The following is a 19,187-nucleotide window of genomic DNA, read 5'->3' on the forward strand; positions in this document are numbered from 1 at the left end:
GACTTCCTGGGGTTCATCCTAATACCCAATGGGGTTACAATGGACCCAAAGAAGGTCTCGGCAGTCCTGTCCTGGCCTCAGCCAAAGACCATAAAGGACCCGCAAAGGTTCTTAGGCTTTGCAAATTTCTACAGGCGTTTCATAAGGAACTTCAGTTCCGTTGCAGCTCCTTTGACAGCTTTGTTATAAGGAGCACCCAGGCACCTGACCTGGACTCCTGATGCTATTCAGGCCTTTGAAGACCTGAAGATATGTTTTACCACTGCCCCAATCTTGAAACACCCTGACTCCAAGTTACCCTTCATCGTAGAAGTTGATGTGTCGGAAGTAGGGGTAGGGGTGGTGCTCTCACAGCGCCAGGGAAATCCCCTTAAGGTCTATCCATGTGCCTATTTTTCACACAAATTGTCACCTACGGAAAGGAATTATGATGTGGGAAACAGGGAGCTCTTAGCTATAAAGATGGCCTTGCAGGAGTGGAGACATTGGTTAGAGGGTGCGACTCACCCATTTCTAGTGTTAACTGACCATTGGAACCTGGAGTATCTACAGAAGGCAAAGAGGCTCAACGCCAGACTGGCACGGGGGGCCATGTTATTCACCAGGTTCCGTTTCACGGTGACATATCGCCCCTGCTCCAAGAACGGCAAGGCTGATGCTCTTTCCTGGTTGTTCGAGGTTTCACCTAGGCTCTTGCCACCAGACACCATCTTGCCACCGATGCAGTTTGTAGCTCCCATCCGTTGGGCTTTGTTGGATGACATCAAAGCGGCCCAACTCCAGGAACCCGGTCCCAGCGAGTAGCTACAAGAAAAAGAATATATCCCGTCCATCGTCCAGTCCGAGCTCCTACACTGGGCCCATGATGGTCCTAGTACAGGACACCCTGGAATCAACCGAACGTTGAAACTCCTCTCAGAACGTTTCTGGTGGCAGTCCATGAAACTGGACGTAAGAGATTTCATCCTTGCTTGTACTACATGTGCCCAGGCTAAGGTCCCACGACAACTGCCAGCAGGGCTTCTTGAACCGTTCCCAGTTCCAATCCGTCCATGGTCTCATATGGCAGTTGACTTCATTACTGACTTACCTTGTTCTGACGGAAACACCATCATACTGGTGGTCATAGATCACTTTTCCAAAGCCTGTTGACTGGTCCCACTGAAAGGTCTACCCACAGCCCTGGAAACCGCAGAACTGTTGTTTCAACATATTTTCCGGCTGTACAGCCTGCCAGAGGATATTGCTTCAGACAGAGAACCCCAGTTCACCTCGAGAGTCTGGAAGGCCTTCTTTTCCTGCTTGGGAGTCTTAGTCAGCCTCTCGTCCGGTTATCATCCACAGTCTAATGGGCAAGTGGAGCACCTCAATCAAGAGATCGGACGTTACCTGCGGAGCTACTATAGTCAGAACCAAACCGACTGGAGCAGGTTCCTCCCCTGGGCAGAGTATGCCCAGAACTCCCCTGGTCCATTGTCTGCAGGCCTGACTCCTTTTCAGCGTGTGCTAGGTTACCAGCTTCCACTATTCCTGTAGATGGCAGAAACCAGTGGGCTGCCAGCGGTGGATGACTGGTACAAGAGGAGTGAATCAGTGTGGGAATCTGCACATGTCCATCTCCAGGACACCGTCTCCAGCTAAAAGGAAAAGGCCGACAAGAGACGCAGGATTCTGTTGTACCAACAGGGTCAAAGAGTGTGGCTGTCTACCCAGGACCTCAAACGGCATCTGCCCTCAAGGAAACTCACCCCCCCGTTTCATTGACCCGTTCAAAATACTGAAAAGGATCAGCCCGGTTTCTTACTGCCTACAGTTGCTCCCTCATTACCGTATCTGTTCCACATTTCATGTGTCACGCCTCAAGCCCCACTGTGGTTCCACCCTGGAGAGTCTGGCAGTCTCTTCTCCACCTTTAGATGTGGACGATGCCCCTGCTTACTCCGTCAAGTCCCTCCTAGACTCCAAATGACAAAGGAGCACACTGTACTATCTAGTTGACTGGGAAGGCTATGGGTCAGAGGAGCAATCTTGGGTGCCAGCACGGGACATTTTGGACCCGGCTCTCATTGCAGACTTTCATAGGTGTCACCCGGATCTGTCCGCTCCGCGACAGCGGAAGTGGCCACCTACCTGTCGGCGTCAAGCGGCTGGAGCCGCCCCTGGAGGGGGGGTACTGTCACGGCCCATGGGGGTAATGCCCCTCCTGGCCAGAGGCGGCGCCACTCAGTGCCGCTAGTCAACATCCACATACCAGTTCACAGTCTCATAGGCCACAGAGGTATTAAAGGAGCTAGCGGAGCAGGACCGAATGCGAATTCTTAATCAGCGGTTCCATTGTGCTCTCCTGGTGATCAGTAGTCTTTTGTTTCCTCAGTTTGTCTCATAGGTGTTTATGTTCCAGTCCCGAGTGCCTGTCCTGTCAGCTCCTGCCTCTTGTTCTCCAGTCCTGGTCCAGTGTTCCAGTCTGGTATTTCGTCACGTCTCTGAGTTCCAGTCATACTCACAGAGTAGCGTTTCACTGTTCACCTTAGTTCGAACATAGTGTGTGTTTCCTTGTCCCGCATTTCCTGTGTCACTTCCACCGAATGCTTTCCAGTCTGCACCGTGCACTCTTAATGTCACTCTGCACATGGGGTCATTCTACTTTTCGTCCGTGTTCGGATGTAATAGCAACACGCGTCCGTGTCGGACACCCGTCTGGACGCTACAATCAAAACAATAAAAATGTGTATATAGAAACCCCAAAGGTAAGTACCTAAGCCTAAAACTTAACATTCCAATGTTACTTTATCATTTTATATTTTAAAAACACTGTGGCTACACTGAGGTGCTGTGTAGCATTACTAAGTGAATGTATGAAACCAGATGATCTTCACTTCATTCTAGAATAAGACTTTATCGATGCTAGTGCAGGGGGGTGTGGTAGTGCAGCGGTTTTGGCCGGGTCCCTCTCTCTGGCAGGTCTGGGGTTCAAGTCCCGCTTGGTGTGCCTTGTGACAGACTGGTATTCCGTCCTGGGTGTGTCCCCTCCCCCTCCAGCCTTGTGCCCTGTGTTGCTGGGTTAAGCTCCAGTTTGTCATGACCCCGCTTAAGATAAGCGGTTTCAGCCAGTGTGTGTGTTATGCTAGTGCAAGGATGTTCATGTTATTAACGCTGTTAATATGACTGGAGAGGGGGTGTTTAACCAGGGTCTGGGGTTTGAGCCTTGCTTGAGGTGCCTTGCAATGGACTGGCATCCAGTCCTGGGTGTGTCCCCTCCCCCTTTGGCCTTGCGCCCTGTGTTACCAGGTAAGGTTTTGGCTCACCGCAACCCTGCTTGGGACAAGCAGTTGTTGATAATGGATGGATAAATATGACTCTGGTATTCATGTGCATGAAAAAAGAATACATAAGGAAGGGGGGGGGGGAGCAACTGTGACACACCTTGTACACAATAATGGTAATCATTAACCCTTTATTTAAACTTTTACCAGCAGTAGGTATGTATGCAACCCTGTGAGGGAGACCAGAGAGCATGTCCTTGCCAAAGAGAATCCACTTCCGTGACCAGGTCCTTGCTGTTATCCCTCACTGTTTCTGTAATTACCACAGAATTAACAGCCAAACACAGCCAAAACTTTCATACAAACCTTGAGCCTGTCCTCAGTCCAGCTCCCTAATACAGCCCAGCATGTCAGATTGAATTAAATCATTATCAAGAGTTTATTTTTATAAGAAAAAAGCACCATTTCCTTTACTTAAGCAATGCCCTCACCCAGAACAGCTCCAGTAAAAATTATGACTAATTAACTGTAAGCAGCCTCACACTGTACGTTGCGTTGGAGGGAAACTATTTCAGCTGTAATATGTATTTATATCAATCAGTGGTTGTGTCTGTCTGGGAGTGTTATCTGAACAGAAAGTAGGAAGCAGTTCTTCCATGTACCGTTAGACAAAAAATAATTGTATATGTACAAAAATAAATTTGTTGTGGTACGCCAAGGCGGCTGGGGAAGGGGCGGAGAGAGGGACGGGGTTGCCACAGCTGGGACTAATGAAGCATCCTGTCTTCCCTTGTGCCTGACAGTGAGGGAGAGAGACAAAGAAGGAGAGTGATAGCACGAACATGAGCACAAAGATGGTGTAACAGCGACCAACCCCCGGCCCCCGTCCCGAACAACCCTGGAGAATTCCTACCATATCTGCTCCCAGTTCCCCCTTTTCTTCCCCTTCCTTCCCCGCAACGGGGTAGGGTCGATCCCTGGTGAAACAATCAAATTAAAATAACATACACGAGAGCACCGTACCTGCAGTCTCTGGTATCATCTGTTACAGTGGTGCTGAAACCCGGGATCCTCTCGCACTATGGATGGAGACCATCTGGAGCGCGTCCAGCGGGTGCAGCTCCAGCAGCAGGAGTCGCTTGACACACTGATGATGGCCCAGATGGCAGAGCGCCATGCCTTGGTCGAAGCCCTGGCAGTCCTTGTGGACCGCCCCACCCAGCCAGTGAACATCCCCATCCACCTGTCAAAAATGGCCCTGGAGGATGATCCAGAGACCTTCTTCGAGGTCTTTGAGTGTACCACCCGCGCCTGCCAGTGAGCCCTGTAGGAGTGGGCCCTGTGGCTCACCCCTTTCGTTACGGGCTTGGCCCTGACGGGGACCCTGCAACTCCCTGCAGAGATGGCGGTTGATTATGGAGCCCTCTGGGAGGCCGTCATGGAACGGGTCGGTCTGACGCTGGAGGGACACCGCCAACGCCTGTGGGGCTTGCGGTGGGGTGAGTCAGCCAGGCCATTGCTGTTCGTATAGTGGGTCCTGAATCCCGCCCGGAGGTGGTTACAGGATGGATCGTGGAACAGGTGGCCCTGGAGCAGTTTATGGCAGCCATGCCAGCCTCCACCATGGACTGGCTCCAGTGCCACCGGCCAGAGACCCTCACGGAGATCATCCGCTTGCTGGAAAACCACCTGGCCGCGACCCATGAGGCCCCCCTTGCCGTTGTCCGTCGCGGCCTCTCCTAATACTCTGAAGCTACTCGGGTCCTGGCCCACAGCCCACGCCAGGCCTTCCCCAGCCCCTGGCTGCCCCGCCCCTCTTCTGACACATCTTTCCACTCCCTTGGCCTGCCCCTCCCCGATTGTCCCCCCTCTGTCACGGAAGGCCCCCCCTCTGTCCCTTTAGCCCCTTCTTTTTCCTTTCCCCCGGGGGCCTCCCGGGCGGCCGAAGTGCAGGGACAGGAGTGCTAGCGGTATGGGGAACAAAGCCACCTCCAATGGGAGTTTCCTGTCATGGAAGTCGGCATGGCAGAGGCCGCCAATGACACCCCTGGCACAGACGCTCCCGGTCCAGTTCCTCAATACCGAGTCCCGGTAAGGTTCTGAGGGGGTATCTGCTGGGCATTGTTGGACTCCAGATGCCAGCAAACGATAGTCCATCAAAACCTAGTACCGCTGAGGGCATGACAGACACACTCCACGGTGAAGGTTCAGTGTGTTCACGGGGATGTGCAACATTATCCCACCACGAGGATTACGTTTCAGGTGGGGGGAGCCGAACACATCGTGTCTGGGCCAAGGTCGCACCGCAACCACCCTTTCCGCTAATATTGGGGACCGATTGGGAGGGTTTCAACAGGGCTCTTGTGCAGGCGGAAGCAAAGGAGAACAACTAAGGAGGGGAGGCCCGGTGCCTCCCAGCCATGGCGGGAGCCGGAAATCCGGAGGTTGAAGCGTCGACCCTGGCTGGCACCACACGGTTTGCGGAGGTAAGAGACTTCTCCCTGTAGCTGTTGCGAGATGACACTCTTCAGCATGTGCACAAGCAGGTCGCTAACATTGATGGGGTGCCGGTCTGCCCTCGACAGCTGCTCGCCTATCCATATTTCTGCGTGGTGAATGACCAGTATTACTGCGTAAACCGCGACCTGGATACTATGGAGGAAACCCTCTAGCTGTTAGTTTCCTGTGGCCGCCGGGAAATGTTGTTCCACGCAGCCCATTCAAACCCCATGGCGGGACACATCGGGCAGGATAAAATACTATGGCGATTACAGGCACAGTTTTATTGGCCGGGTATTTGCGGGGATGTTTATCGCTGGTGTGCCGCATGCCCAGAATGTCAGCTGGTGAATCCGCCCGCTGTTCCCCGCGCACTGCTGCGTCCACTTTCTCTCATGGAAATCGCATTCGACAAGATAGGGATGGACCTCATTGGCCCCATGGAGCGGAGCGCGCGGGGTTTTTGCTTTGTGCTGGTAATGCCACGTGGTACCCGGAGGCGGTTCCGCTGCAGAATGTGTCGGCTCGCATGGTGGCAGAGGCACTGTTTAAAATATTCACGAGGGTGGGCACCCTGAAGGAAATCCTTATGGATCAGGGCACCACGTTTATGTCACATGCATTTATGAACTTGTACAAACTTTTGGGAGTTCAGCCTGTTAACACCAGCATTTTTCACCCCCAAACAAATGGCTTGGTGGAGTGGTTCAATAAGACATTAAAGATATGATTTCTAAATTCAGTGCTTAAGATCCCAGACACTGGGACCAATTGTTAGACCCCCTGTTATTTGTAGTGCGAGAGGTGCCCCAGACCTCCATAGAGTTCTCCCCTTTTGAGCTACTGCATGGCTGTTGCTCATGGGGCTGTTGGACATCATTAACGAGGCATGGGAGGAGGGGCTCAGCCCCAGTAAAAAAAGAAGTGCAACATGTCCTCGACCTGAGGGCACGCTTACATGCTCTTGGTTGCCTGTCCCAGGAACATCTGCAGTAGGCTCAGGAGAGGCAGGTGCGTGCATACAACAGGGGGACACGGTTACGTCACTTCATCCAGGGTGAAAAGGTACTCGTGTTGCTACTTACGTCGCAGTCTAAATTACTCACCAAGTAGCAAGGGTCCTTTGTGGTCACACGGCGTATAGGAGAGGTCGACTACGAAGTCCTCTGGTCTGACAGATGTGGGACCTGCCAGATATACTACCTTAACCTCCTCAAATGCTGGCAAGACGCGCCAGTCGCCTCCCTAGCCAACACGGTCCCAGGGCGGACAAGTTGGGTCCAGAGCTGCCTGACTTAGGCAGGGACTCCTCCTCCGTCAAATTAGAGCCAGGTCTCTCGGACCTACAGCATAGGGAGGTGACCAGGTGCAGAAGGAGTTTGCCAACATGTTTTCCCCTCTACCGGGTTTGACGACTCTCATATAGTACCACATTCAGCCCCTAGGGGGTGGGGCAGTGTGTAGCTGCCCGTACCGCGTTCCTGTCCATAAGCTCAAAGTGATGCAGGACAAACTTGAAAAAATGCTGTACCTTGGAATAATTGAGGAATCCCACAGCAACTGGAGCAGCCCTGTGGTGTTTGTACCGATGCCAGATGGCTCCATCTGCTTTTGTGTGGATTACCAAAAAGTTAATGCAGTCACAAAGTTCGATGCTCACCCCATGACCCAGGTGGGGTCTGCTCGCTTTAATTCAATCCTGGATCTCACCAAGGGCTACTGGCAGATTCCCTTGTCTCCAGAGTCCAAGGACACCTCGGCTTTCTCCACTCCTTTTGATTTACACCAATTCGTTTCACTCCCGTTTGGTTTGCGTGCGGCCCCAGCCACCTTCCAGAGGCTCATGCACCAGGTCCTCAAGCCCCACGCCAATTATGCCATGGCCTATTTGGATGACGTCATTGTGTACAGCCCTGACTGGCCGTGGCACACAGACCTCTTGAGGGAGGTCCTACAGTTCCTGAGGGAGGCGGGCCTCATAGCCAACCTGGCAAAGTGAGCAACTGGAAGGAGTGAGGTACGGTATCTGGGGTTCCTCTTGGGAGATGGACAGATTCGGCCCCAAATTAACAAAATGGCTGCCATTGCAGCTTGTCCGGTCCCCAAGACCAAAAAAAAAATCACAGGTGCATAGCTTTACTATGCAGCATGTCTTAACGTAGAACTACGTGTGGGTGGTGAGTCTTGACCGACTCAACCAAATATCAGGTTGGTTGCTGCTGAATCCACATACATGGGCTCGTGCTGCACGGCAGTGTTGGGTGTGCAAGAAGTCAATGGTTGAGGCTCCGAGGCTGCCTGAGGCTCCGTGCCGCCTTCTCCTGCGCACACTGCTCACGCTGTCGCTGAGCTGGTGTCTTACTTGGCTGGTATCTGTCGTTTTTCTGCTGGTGCGATACGTGTCCGATAGCGTGGCTCTCTAGCAACGAGCTGACGTGCTGACGTCATCGCTATGACGTGGTTTGAACGTGATGACACGTAGCGCAACGTGAGGCAACTCCATAATAAGCCAAATGAGGGACATTTTCGCAACGTTGCCAGCGAACCAAATGTGGGACATTTTCACAACGGTGCCAGCTCGATCAGGCTGAACCAGTAGCGGCCGTTCATATCTCATTTGATGCGGTGTTCCTTCCTCTGTCCAATGGTATATGCAATATCTCTCTGTGTTTTTTCATTTGCGAGCAGTAGCGACGAGAAGGGTTGCATTTTTTCATGACAGGCAATTCCCAAGTTACCCCTACATATTGAGGAGAAAGATGTAGTTCTACATCAAAACAGGTGAGGTCTCTTTTCTTGGTCAGGGGGCAAATTACTATCATCGGTTTATCATCGGTTTATTCTCCACTTTAACCGCCCCCCTGACGGACCTCACCCGCCAAGGGGCCCCAGATCCGGTCCAGTGGACAGAGCACTGCCAGACTGCTTTCCGAAAAATTAAAGAAATGCTGTGTGGGGGCCCTGTCCTCGACTGTCCTAACTTCTCTTTCCCCTTCCTCCTGCAGACGAACACATTCTATCCTGGCTTGGGGGCGGTCCTCTCCCAGGAGGTAAAGGGGGAGTGGCGGCCCTTACTGTACATTAGCAGCAAATTAGCTCCCCCGGATCACAAATATAGCACAATTGAGAAGGAGTGCCTCGCAATTAAGTGGGTGGTCCACTCCCTCCGCTTTTACCTCCTGGGACAGGAGTTCCAACTGTGCACAGACCACGCACCCTTGCAGTGGCTGTACTCGATGAAGGATTCCAATCCCCTCTTCACCCAGTGGTATTTGGCCTTGGGGCCCTACAGATTCTGGATTGTCTATTGACCAGGTCAGGATCTGGTGGCCAACCTCCTCTCACAGCGGGGGGGGCGTAATGTCCCCGCTGTACCCCCGTGCTGGGAGCCTGGAAGTGGTGGTGGAGGACTGTAGCACGCGGAGGCAGCCAGGGAAGGGGGCAGAGAGAGGGATGGGGTCACTGCAGCTGGGGCTAATGAAGCACCCTATTTATTCCCCTTTGCCTGACAGTGAGGGAGAGAGACGGAGAAGGAGAGCGAGACCATGAGCATGAGCATGTGCACGAGGACGGCGTAGCAGTGACCGACCCCCAGCCCCAGTCTCAAACGACCCTGGAGAATCCCAGCCATACCAGTTCTCAGTTTTTCCTTTTCCTCCCCTTCCTTCCCCGTAAAAGGGGATAGGGTCGATCCCTGGTGAACCAATTGAATAAAATAACCGCACCTGCAGTCTCTAGCATCGTCTGTTATGTTTGTGTTCTGTAACTTTCTCAAATGTTCCTGTTAGTGTTTGTTCCATGTTTACTTTGTGTTGAATGACTGCTTTGAATCAATGACCAGGGATGAGAGCTATGCCAATCACCTACTGTATGTAAGGTTGGCTCCGTGCATGTGGAGTTGGGACAGCTGTTGTATATTTGTCAGGACTGAATGGAAAGCATGTGCTGACTGCATATTGGGTAGAAATGGTATTGTAACAAACAAGAAGTCCAGTATATGAACAAGAGGTATTTTCATAAGTTGTAGCGATTTTTCATAGTATGGGACTCCATTATGAGCTGAGTGTATGTCGATATTATTTAGCTAACACTTTTTTTTCTAGAAAATGATACACAAAACTACTTACAATGATTTATCTATTTATACATCAGTGTCATTTTTACTGTATCAGTTGAAGCTAAGTACCTTACTCGATGGTGCTACAGCAGGAGTTGGGGAATCAAACCCACAATCTTCATTTGAAAGGCAATGGCTCTAATCACTACACCTCCTGCTGTGGATAAATTAACAAAATACACACACTTTCAGAGCCGCTTGTCCCATACGGGGTCGCAGGGAACCGGAGCCTACCCGGTAACACAGGGCATAAGGCCAGAGGGGGAGGGGACACACCAAGGACGGGGCGCCAGTCCATCGCAAGGCACCCCAAGCAGGACTTGAACCCCAGACCCACTGGAGAGCAGAACTGTGGTCCAACCCACTGCGCCACCGCACCCCCTATACTCTAAATAAGTTATGCTAATGTATTTGAATGAAAGTATCCACTGTCAAGCTTTACTGAATTATATCATTGTGAGCTTAACAGGAAAATGTTGAATGGGTTGCAACTTATGGCTGAAAAAGAAAACTTTTCCCTGGCAATAAAAATGATTCCAAAGGGGTATTTAGAACTCAGCAGCTCCTCTAGCCTCCAGTGTAATCAAAGGATAGACATTTGTCCCATACCTTAAACAACCTGACTAGTGTTGTCCTGACACAAGATACGTACACAGTAACATGAGACATGACAGTAGACCACAGATATCCCAAAGAAGGTTGATTGGTATTTCCCACTGCACAGTATGTCTTCAATGAAGTGATATTAACTCTATTCCATGAGACATGAGCATTGGCTTGTTATCAGGGAGCAAGAATCATATCTCTTCTTTGAAGCCTTGTACTCAATGCATTGCGTGCACATACAGAACTCGAAAAATTCAGCAGATGAGTTAAAAGCTGCAAATGCATGACTAACCTTTATCCCACCTAGTCATACAAAGAATGTCTGCTTTCACTGCACTGTTACATGAAGAGTGGATGTGCACGGAGTGCAATCTACCATATTTTAGGGTCAAATCTGAGGGGCCTTGCTGAGGCAGTGTCTGATGGCTGACTCATGCGAGGTGCAAACATTTACACACTGATATTCTTAGAATGTGTGTAGGTGTGAGCAGCAGGAAGGCCCTTCATTCCAACTTTCGTGAAGATGCAGGAAGCTAGTTACTCAAAGACTTCTTCATGAGTTTTTCAGTCCTGCTTTAATGGGTGCATTTCTAGACCTGGTAATACAGAGCTTCTCAGTTAAGGCACCCCACTGTGTTTGTGTTTTCAAGCCAGCATTTTCCAGTCAGGGAATATGGGTGGTGGGGGAGGACTGTGTCTGATGGTAATACATTTAAATGTATTAATTTTGCTGATACTTTTTCTCCAAAGTAACAGTGCATTTCATAACAAACAAAAAGCTTTAGACAGACACGTTTATCAAAGCAGTTTGATAGCATAGTTTTTCTGGTACACATATGAGTCAAATAGCTGTCTGTAGAAGTGAGAGTCATAAAGGAAATACAAAAATGATCGTGATAGATGGTGTGATACAAATTTATGTAGCTCTTAGAATATGACTAGAGAAGCCGGCTTAAAGGAGATATATTTTCACACCCTTCATGTAGTTCTCAGGGTCAAAGGCAGCTCATTCTACAACATTGGAACCAATTCCAAGAACCTACAAACATTCAGTGTTGGAGCCGTTGTAGGTGTGACAATCAAGCATAAAGGAGTAGAGGCATACAGTTGTCTTGCTGAGGTGTACAGATTGACTAAACACTGTAGGCATCAGGGTGCTAAACTTCTGACCATCTTGTAGGGCATTACCAGTGTCTTGAGCTTCATGCAGCTACAGGAAGCCAAATGAGAGAGAGGAGGGGAGATACATGGGAATGCTTTGACTAGTCAAACTGGTGCCCTAGCATCCTGGATCAGACACAGAGGCTTAATGGTAGAGGCTGGAAGATCAGACTAGAAGAAGCTTCAGTAGCCCAAGTGGTATATCACTATAGCCTGAACCAGGAGCTGTGTCGAGTTTGTTCACAGGCTTTGTCAGGTTCTATGAATGCTGTACAGGAGGTATCAGAATAGGGTTACGGCTTCAGCGTGGTGAGAAAAGCAAAGATTTGTCAGCTGTTACTCTCAGGCTCATGAATTATGTGGATGAGATGAGCAATCATTGCAGTTTGACTGAGAGTTCCTAACAGGTTCATGGACCCGCTAGAAGATGGAGGATATCCACCTTGAAAAGGCAGTTGTAGATGGTGGCCAGTTATCTATAAAAAGATGCTGGAGAAGCAAGCTGCAATGTAAGGGGACACATTTACGGCAAAGAGAGGAAGCACCAAGCATCATTACTGTACCAATGACAGGAGAAGCCATGAGAAGCAATGACAGAGCCAAGAGGAATGGTGCAGATAGATAAAAACAAGGGGTCCAGCACCGAGCACCAAGGAACACCAGTTAAGAGAGACTGAAGGGAAGAACGGTAGCCAGGACAAACCACTAATTAAGATTTACCTGATAGGTAAGACTCCACCAATTTCAATTACCAATTTTTTGATTCCAAGGTGTTCTAGAAAGTAAAACAAGAGCTGGTGGTTAACAGTGTAAAATGCTGAGGAGAGGATACAGCTTTTCAGTGTGATAGGCGTATTATATCTGTGTTACTAATCCAGCAGTTCTGACGCTGGCGGAGACAAAGTTTCTGTGTATTTTTGAGTTTAGCGGCCAATGTGTTGGGGGGAAAAGAGGTGTGAAATAAGCGCCGGGGGTGGTGGCAGTGAGTCACGGGAGAGGTGGTAACTAAGGGAAGTGGAAGGATGCTGTTCATTACTCTTTTTATTCATCAAAAGTACCATGTGCAGGAGGGGAAACTGCAGTGTGTCCAGCATTTTATCAATCTGAAATTAGAAAGAGATAAAACATTTGTGGATCCATAATTTATCAGAGGTTGTTGTTTAACCCCAAGGAAAAAACAGCTTACAGTATATATGGTACATTTTAGTAGCTTAAGACACAAGTGGAGGACAGAACATTCTAGAGTCAGTCTCTATGTGGCCACCGAGTTGATGGTGCCACCATAGTGAAGAGTTGAAACCCAGTGGGAAGAGTAATGGAACTTCCAGTATAACTTAGTGAAGTACAAGACAGACTCCACAAACGCACAGGTAGCCGTCCCTGAAACGCCAATAACCCTTTCCATAATTCCAAAATTTTTAGATTTCACTTCCTGTACAGCCAGCCTCTTTTATTCTATTGTAATAAAACTCATGGAGGAATCTCCTGAATACAATAGGCTTCTTGGGCTCCTACTGCAGTGTATTTTAGCTGACAAAAAGTAAAAAAAAAAAAAAAAAAATCATAGTTAAAAGAGTTGAAACAAGCATTTTGGTAGTATAGTTCTTTCTGAATTATAAAATTTTACACTAATTTGTGTACAGGTCATAAACTAGTTATCTCCTGTCTGCTACCTGTCTGTATATTTTTCAAAAATATTTGGCTGCAGATAGCAGGAACTCTTAGTTAGAGCTCTTGCCTTGCAATCAAAGGACCTGTCCTTATAGTCTCACTCCTGCTATAGAAAAATGGTTACACATGAAAGATCTTCCTAAATTTACAGACAATGGAAAAAAATAATTAGTGGATTCCAGAAATTGGCTATGATTTTTTCCACATTACGAGTCAGGAGCTTTCACATATGCTATTTAAAAAATAATTACTCTTAACAAGAAGCCAGCCTAATTGTTGATGATGCTGTTTCCTGGGCTAAATTTTGCAGCCATAACATATTATTCACTTTTCGTTTTGCCTGGGGGGTGCGGTGGTGCAGTGGGTTGGACTGGGTCCTGCTCTCCGGTGGGTCTGGGGTTCAAGTCCTGCTTGGGGTGCCTTGCGACGGATGGGCGTCCTGTCCTGGGTGTGTCCCCTCCCCCTCTGGCCTTACGCCCTGAGTTGCCAGGTTAGGCTCTGGCTCCCCGCGACCCCATCTGGGACAAGTGGTTCAGAAAATGTGTGTGTGTGTGTGTGTGTGTGTGTGTGTGTGTGTGTGTGTGTGTGTGTGTGTGTGTGTGTGTGTGTGTGTGTGTGTTTTGCCTGAGTGTTTCACTGGTACACTCAGCAAGACCCATTTAGACAAAAGGATTCCAGAGTACTGAAATGTCACACACCGCAGAGGATGAGTTTTATTCCTGTAGGAGTGCCCTCTTTCAGGGTAAAAGCCTGTCACCTTGGGTACAGTTAATAATGGAGTTTCAGTTATAGTTTTCCCACAAGTCATTCCGTGTGTCAGCAACCAAATATGCAATTTACACACAAACAGACATGCAAGAGTGACTCACGCTACCCATTTCTTCATTTTTAGCAGAGGACATAGAGCATCATCTGCATCAGTTCTATGCTCGTTTGATTGCTCACATATGAAATCAGGCTGTGGAAATTTGGAACCCAGACTGGCGCCAGTACCGAGGAATACAACTATCAGTTCACTGCACACAGGTGAAAATTACACGCTGTCAAAGCAGCAGAGCATAAGATCAACTGCAAAGAATAATCTGAGAAAAAATTAAAAATTAAAATATGAAAAATATGACAAATAAATAAATAAATACATATGCACAGTTTCCTGTGAAAACTTTATTAGATGTATATGCAGTATTTGTCCACAATTTGTACAGCAGATTATGTACTGGAAATGACAGACGTGTCTCACTTGTTAGAAACATATCCTTTCCTTTCAGGAAACGAGGGAAGGAAATAAAACAAAAGGAAGGAAAAAAGGAAGGAAGGAAGGAAAGTGCGATTCTAACACTGGTCAACAACACATCTGTCAGTCTGTTTGCCTGGGCAGGTGCACCCACCAAATCACACACTGGGGTGGAGGGTTGGGGGGTATGTCCTGTACAATGCCTTATTTACACCATATTTACACGCATCTGTATAGAAGGAGAGACACATCAACCTTGTCAGCATTCACCAAATAAATTAGAGAAAGGGTGAAGATGCGGTACCTGAGGAGCAAGAGGACCCCTGAACTGGTCGCAGTGCAGCAACCCTGTAATTGGCTATTTCTTGCCTGGGTGGGGAGTGGGGGTCGGACAGACCTGGCAGTCCTTTCTAACCTCAACAGTGAGAGCAGAAGATTGTGAATTCAAGCCCACCCCCAGTGGTGCCATCACACTATTACTCCTGAACTGATGTGTACTGACATGGATAACGGTGTAAAACCCGAGGGTGGGGGGCACCTGGATCTGAGCTTGACCAGGAGGCATGTGGCCAGTGACACGTCCACATGTCCCATTTGAATCTGTGCTCAGAGCTCCCTCCACACACTGCACAGGGCACTGTGACACACACATGATTAGGTGGTTAGTAAGGCGCGATCAATACAGGAGTGATGCTATGGCGTAGCACAGACTTACAGCCATACAGGTGGTGGAATGTCCACGAAACACCCATGCAGAGCAGCAGTGATGTAACACACAAATACTGTGTGTGTGTGAGAGAGAGAGAGAGAGAGAGAGAGAGAGAGAGAGAGAGAGAGGGAGAGACACTTCAGGGACATACTTGGGTATTTGAGTGTAACTGTTGGTGATGCAGCGCAAGATGACCAACATGCACCAATGTGTATGTGTGATTATACACACAAACAGACACACACACACACATACGCACACGTTTGAATCCTATGGCCATTTTAAGGTGGTTTGTATTACCCCCCCGAAGCAAAAGGTGGCTAAATTAACAACATATTATTAAGGCTCAGTTCACACCAACTAATGAAACCGACATATTACACACACACACACACACACACACACACTTTCAGAGCCGCTTGTCCCATACAGGGTCACGGGGGAACCAGAGCCTACCCGGCAACACAGGGCGTAGGGCCGGAGGGGGAGGGGACACACCCAGGACGGGACGCCAGTCCGTCGCAAGGCACCCCAAGCGGGACTCGAACCCCAGACCCACCGGACAGCAGGACTGCGGTCCAACCCACTGCGCCACCGCACCCCCCACCGACATATTACTCCACATTAAAATATATTAAAAAGCAGCCCAGAGAGAACGGTGATTAGAGGACCTCTGCCTTAGTTCGAATTTAGTGCTCAAAAGGTTGTCTGCGGGGCAGTGAAAGCAAGAGCAGCAACAAAATAAAAATCTAAATTAAAACATTCCTAGAAATGTGCAACGTTTAGTCTCAAAATAAAACGAATAAATTAAAAAGGGGAAAAACAAAAGACAGTAAAATTGCAACTGGTAACACTTCTTCCATTTTACTCGAAAACTGAACATGTTTTCTTTGCTCTCAGGATGACTGGTAACGGATTGCAAGGTGAGACCCCCCAGCCCAGTGTCAAAAGTCACATCCAGCAAGGCGAACTTCGGTGCCACTCAGCTCCAGCGCTCAACACTAACCTCTAGAGGCAGAGCGTGAAAATTCCACACTCCACACTCCGCACTCCACACACTCCTTGGGTAATTTTTTTTTTTTTTTTTTTTTTTCTTTTTTTGTTAAACCTGGAGGAAGGTAAAATTTAGACATTCATAAAAATGGAACTCCGATGCGGCGTGGAAATTTGCACGTGAGTATGTCGTTAGACTTCATTAAATATTTTTTTTTGTTTAAAATCCATTTACATTATTTCCCCACTCAATGTTTATTGCCGTTTTCCCCTTAATTAAAAGTTCAAAGTTCTGAAGTAGACAATCATGGATGAGGGTCCAAAGGAGAAGCAGAGGACATTCTTCTTTCTGCTCCATGTGCGCGATTCACTGTGGAGGGTGAAAGTAGCTCTGCCGTTTATTCATGTGCGTACTCGCAGACCACCCCACCCCAGCGTAGGGCAGGATGATCATAACCCCACTCACTTTTGACCTGCTCATTCCATGAAATTGCTCATGTGCAAACATATCACCTATTCCACTACCCACTGTGTAAGCCTAGCCAGGGCGTGGCCTACGGAGGTGTGCACAAAGAGTGGTTGGGGTTTGTAAAAGGAGCGGGTGTAGTCGACAGGTATGCTATGCCTTGTACATGTTCGCGGGGCTGCTAAGAGCGAGCTGGCCGCTGGGGGCCACCTCACCGCCCTCTCCCTCCAGCAGGCCGGAGACATCTGCATTGGGCAGACTGTCATGGTAGCTGCTGAAGCTGATGTTGTCCTCCTTGAGCTCAATGGTCCAAAAAGGGGCATTCAGCTTGCGGTTCCGGTACTCGCGGTACATGTAGACAGCGGCAGCGACGCCCATGAGCAGCACAACAGCCACGATGATCACAGCCAGGATGATGATGTTGAATTGGGCCCAGGAGATGGCGGCCTCAGCGGCTGTTGTGTTGTCTGTGGGGCTGCCCAGGCTGTTGCTCAAAGTTGTGGTCATGGTTGTGGTTGGGGCTGTGGATGTGGTTACAGTGATGGTCGGGGTTACTGATGTTGATGTGAATACAGTTGGGGTCGTGGAAGGGATCGTGCTTTGGGTCACGGTTACGGTTGTACTCGTGATTAGCGGGGTAGTGGACTCTGTGGAGTTGTTGGGGGTGCTGCTTGCCAAGCTGCTATTAGTGGATGGAGTCACGCTGATAGTCGCCACTGTCATTGCCTCCATAGTGTTTTCTGGAAAGGGGAGGAGCCTCACTTCTGAAAGGCAGAAGGTGTTTGGGTTCAGAATTTGTTCATGTAACAAGATTTAAATCAGCAAAGAAAATCCAACTGTAATCCACCAGTCCACCCAGCACCTGCCTCACCTGTTTGGAAGCAGCCTTTGCCCAGGGCATTGCCAAAGTAGCCGGGGGCACAGTACTCGCACCGGGGGCCAGCTGTGTGGTTGGTGCACCTCAGGCAGTTGCCGGTGACCGGGTCACAAAGACGTGGGAATGACAGGGGGTCTGCATTGTCACTGCAGTTACAAGGTAGGCATACGCCTGCTGACATGTAGAAGCCATCTGCACAGTGGTTGCAGTTGGTGCCGTTGTAGCCTGCTTTACATTTGTCACACACTGGGAGGCCGCTGGCTTCTGTAACGGCAAAGAAACAACTGCTCAGTTATGTGTCGCCAAGATGCTGCAGAAATACGTTCAGTCATGACACACGTGCTGAAACTACACTCCTTAACGCAACAACTGCAGAGCACAAGGTGAAAATATAACTTCGGTCACAAGGTGGTGCTATAGCTTCAGAAAAAAAGGCCTAAACACCTTAACCAGCAGCAGAGAACCAATATGACCATTACAGAAGAAATGAAATTAATAAAGTGCTGAGATATTTTTTACCAAGCCAGCCAGCTTGATAGCAGTGAATTATAACTGATCTGGAAAAATCCAGTGAAAAATCAGCAATGACAAAAATGAATGGAAAAGCACAATTTCTACACATTTACCACTAACTAATAACTTATCTGACTCAAACATGAGGTCATTGATGACCACACACACACACATTTTCAGAACCGCTTGTCCCATACGGGGTCACGGGGAACCGGAGCCTACCCGGCAACACAGGGCGTAAGGCTGGAGAGAGGGAGGGGACACACCCAGGACGGGACGCCAGTCCGTCGCAAGGCACCCCAAGCGGGACTTGAACCCCAGACCCACCGGAGAGCAGGACTGCGGTCCAACCCACTGCGCCACCGCGCCCCTCTCATTGATGACCATTTCAGTGGTATTTTATACTTAGTTATAAATCTCCACTTTTCACCAGTCACTTTTAATTATTATTTATTGTTTCATTTCAGGGGGTGCGGTGGCGCAGTGGGTTGGACTGCGGTCCTGCTCTCCGGTGGGTCTGGGGTTCGAGTCCCGCTTGGGGTGCCTTGCGACGGACTGGCGTCCCGTCCTGGGTGTGTCCCCTCCCCCTCCGGCCTTGCGCCCTGTGTTACCGGGTAGGCTCCGGTTCCCCGTGACCCCGTATGGGACAAGCGGTTCTGAAAATGTGTGTGTGTGTTTCATTTCAGGGGGTGCGGTGGCGCAGTGGGTTGGACCGGGTCCTGCTCTCCGGTGGGTCTGGGGTTTGAGTCCCACTTGGGGTGCCTTGTGACAGACTGGCATCCTGTCCTGGGTGTGTCCCCTCCTGTGTTGCCAGGTTGGGCTCTTGCTCCCCATGACCCCAAATGGGACAAGTGGTTCGGATAATGTGTGTGTGTATTGTTTCATTTAAGGATTATGGAGCAGGGTTTTGAAACTCTATCTTTCAGTTGCAAGGCAACAGTTCTAAACACTATACCATCTGCTGCCTCAGGGCTGACAATCAAACTCTATGGAAGTGACCGTTCAGACCAGTGTCTGTGAGAGTGGTCATGGCACTTTGGCCTTCGCTGTTGGCCTGCGATTTGGCATGGTTGGTAGG

The 19,187-nt window shown here is 49.2% G+C and overlaps 1 protein-coding gene across 2 annotated transcripts in view; it reads right to left on the minus strand.

Moving 5' to 3' along the window:
* Positions 1–15,871: 15,871 nt before the first annotated feature.
* The window catches only part of LOC114910726 (multiple epidermal growth factor-like domains protein 9), a 61,071-nt gene continuing 57,755 nt past the window's right edge, over positions 15,872–19,187 (minus strand). For both annotated transcript variants that reach the window (XM_029252990.1, XM_029252991.1), the window contains exons 5-6: positions 17,591–17,860; positions 15,872–17,483 (exon numbers count right to left, since the gene is read on the minus strand). In XM_029252990.1, coding sequence (XP_029108823.1) covers positions 16,873–17,483; positions 17,591–17,860 — 881 coding nt within the window. In that variant the 3' untranslated portion in view covers positions 15,872–16,872. The remainder of the gene's footprint in view (positions 17,484–17,590; positions 17,861–19,187) is intronic.

The sequence above is a fragment of the Scleropages formosus genome, chromosome 6 (genome assembly GCF_900964775.1).
Source record: "Scleropages formosus chromosome 6, fSclFor1.1, whole genome shotgun sequence".
Taxonomy (NCBI): Eukaryota; Metazoa; Chordata; class Actinopteri; order Osteoglossiformes; family Osteoglossidae; genus Scleropages; species Scleropages formosus.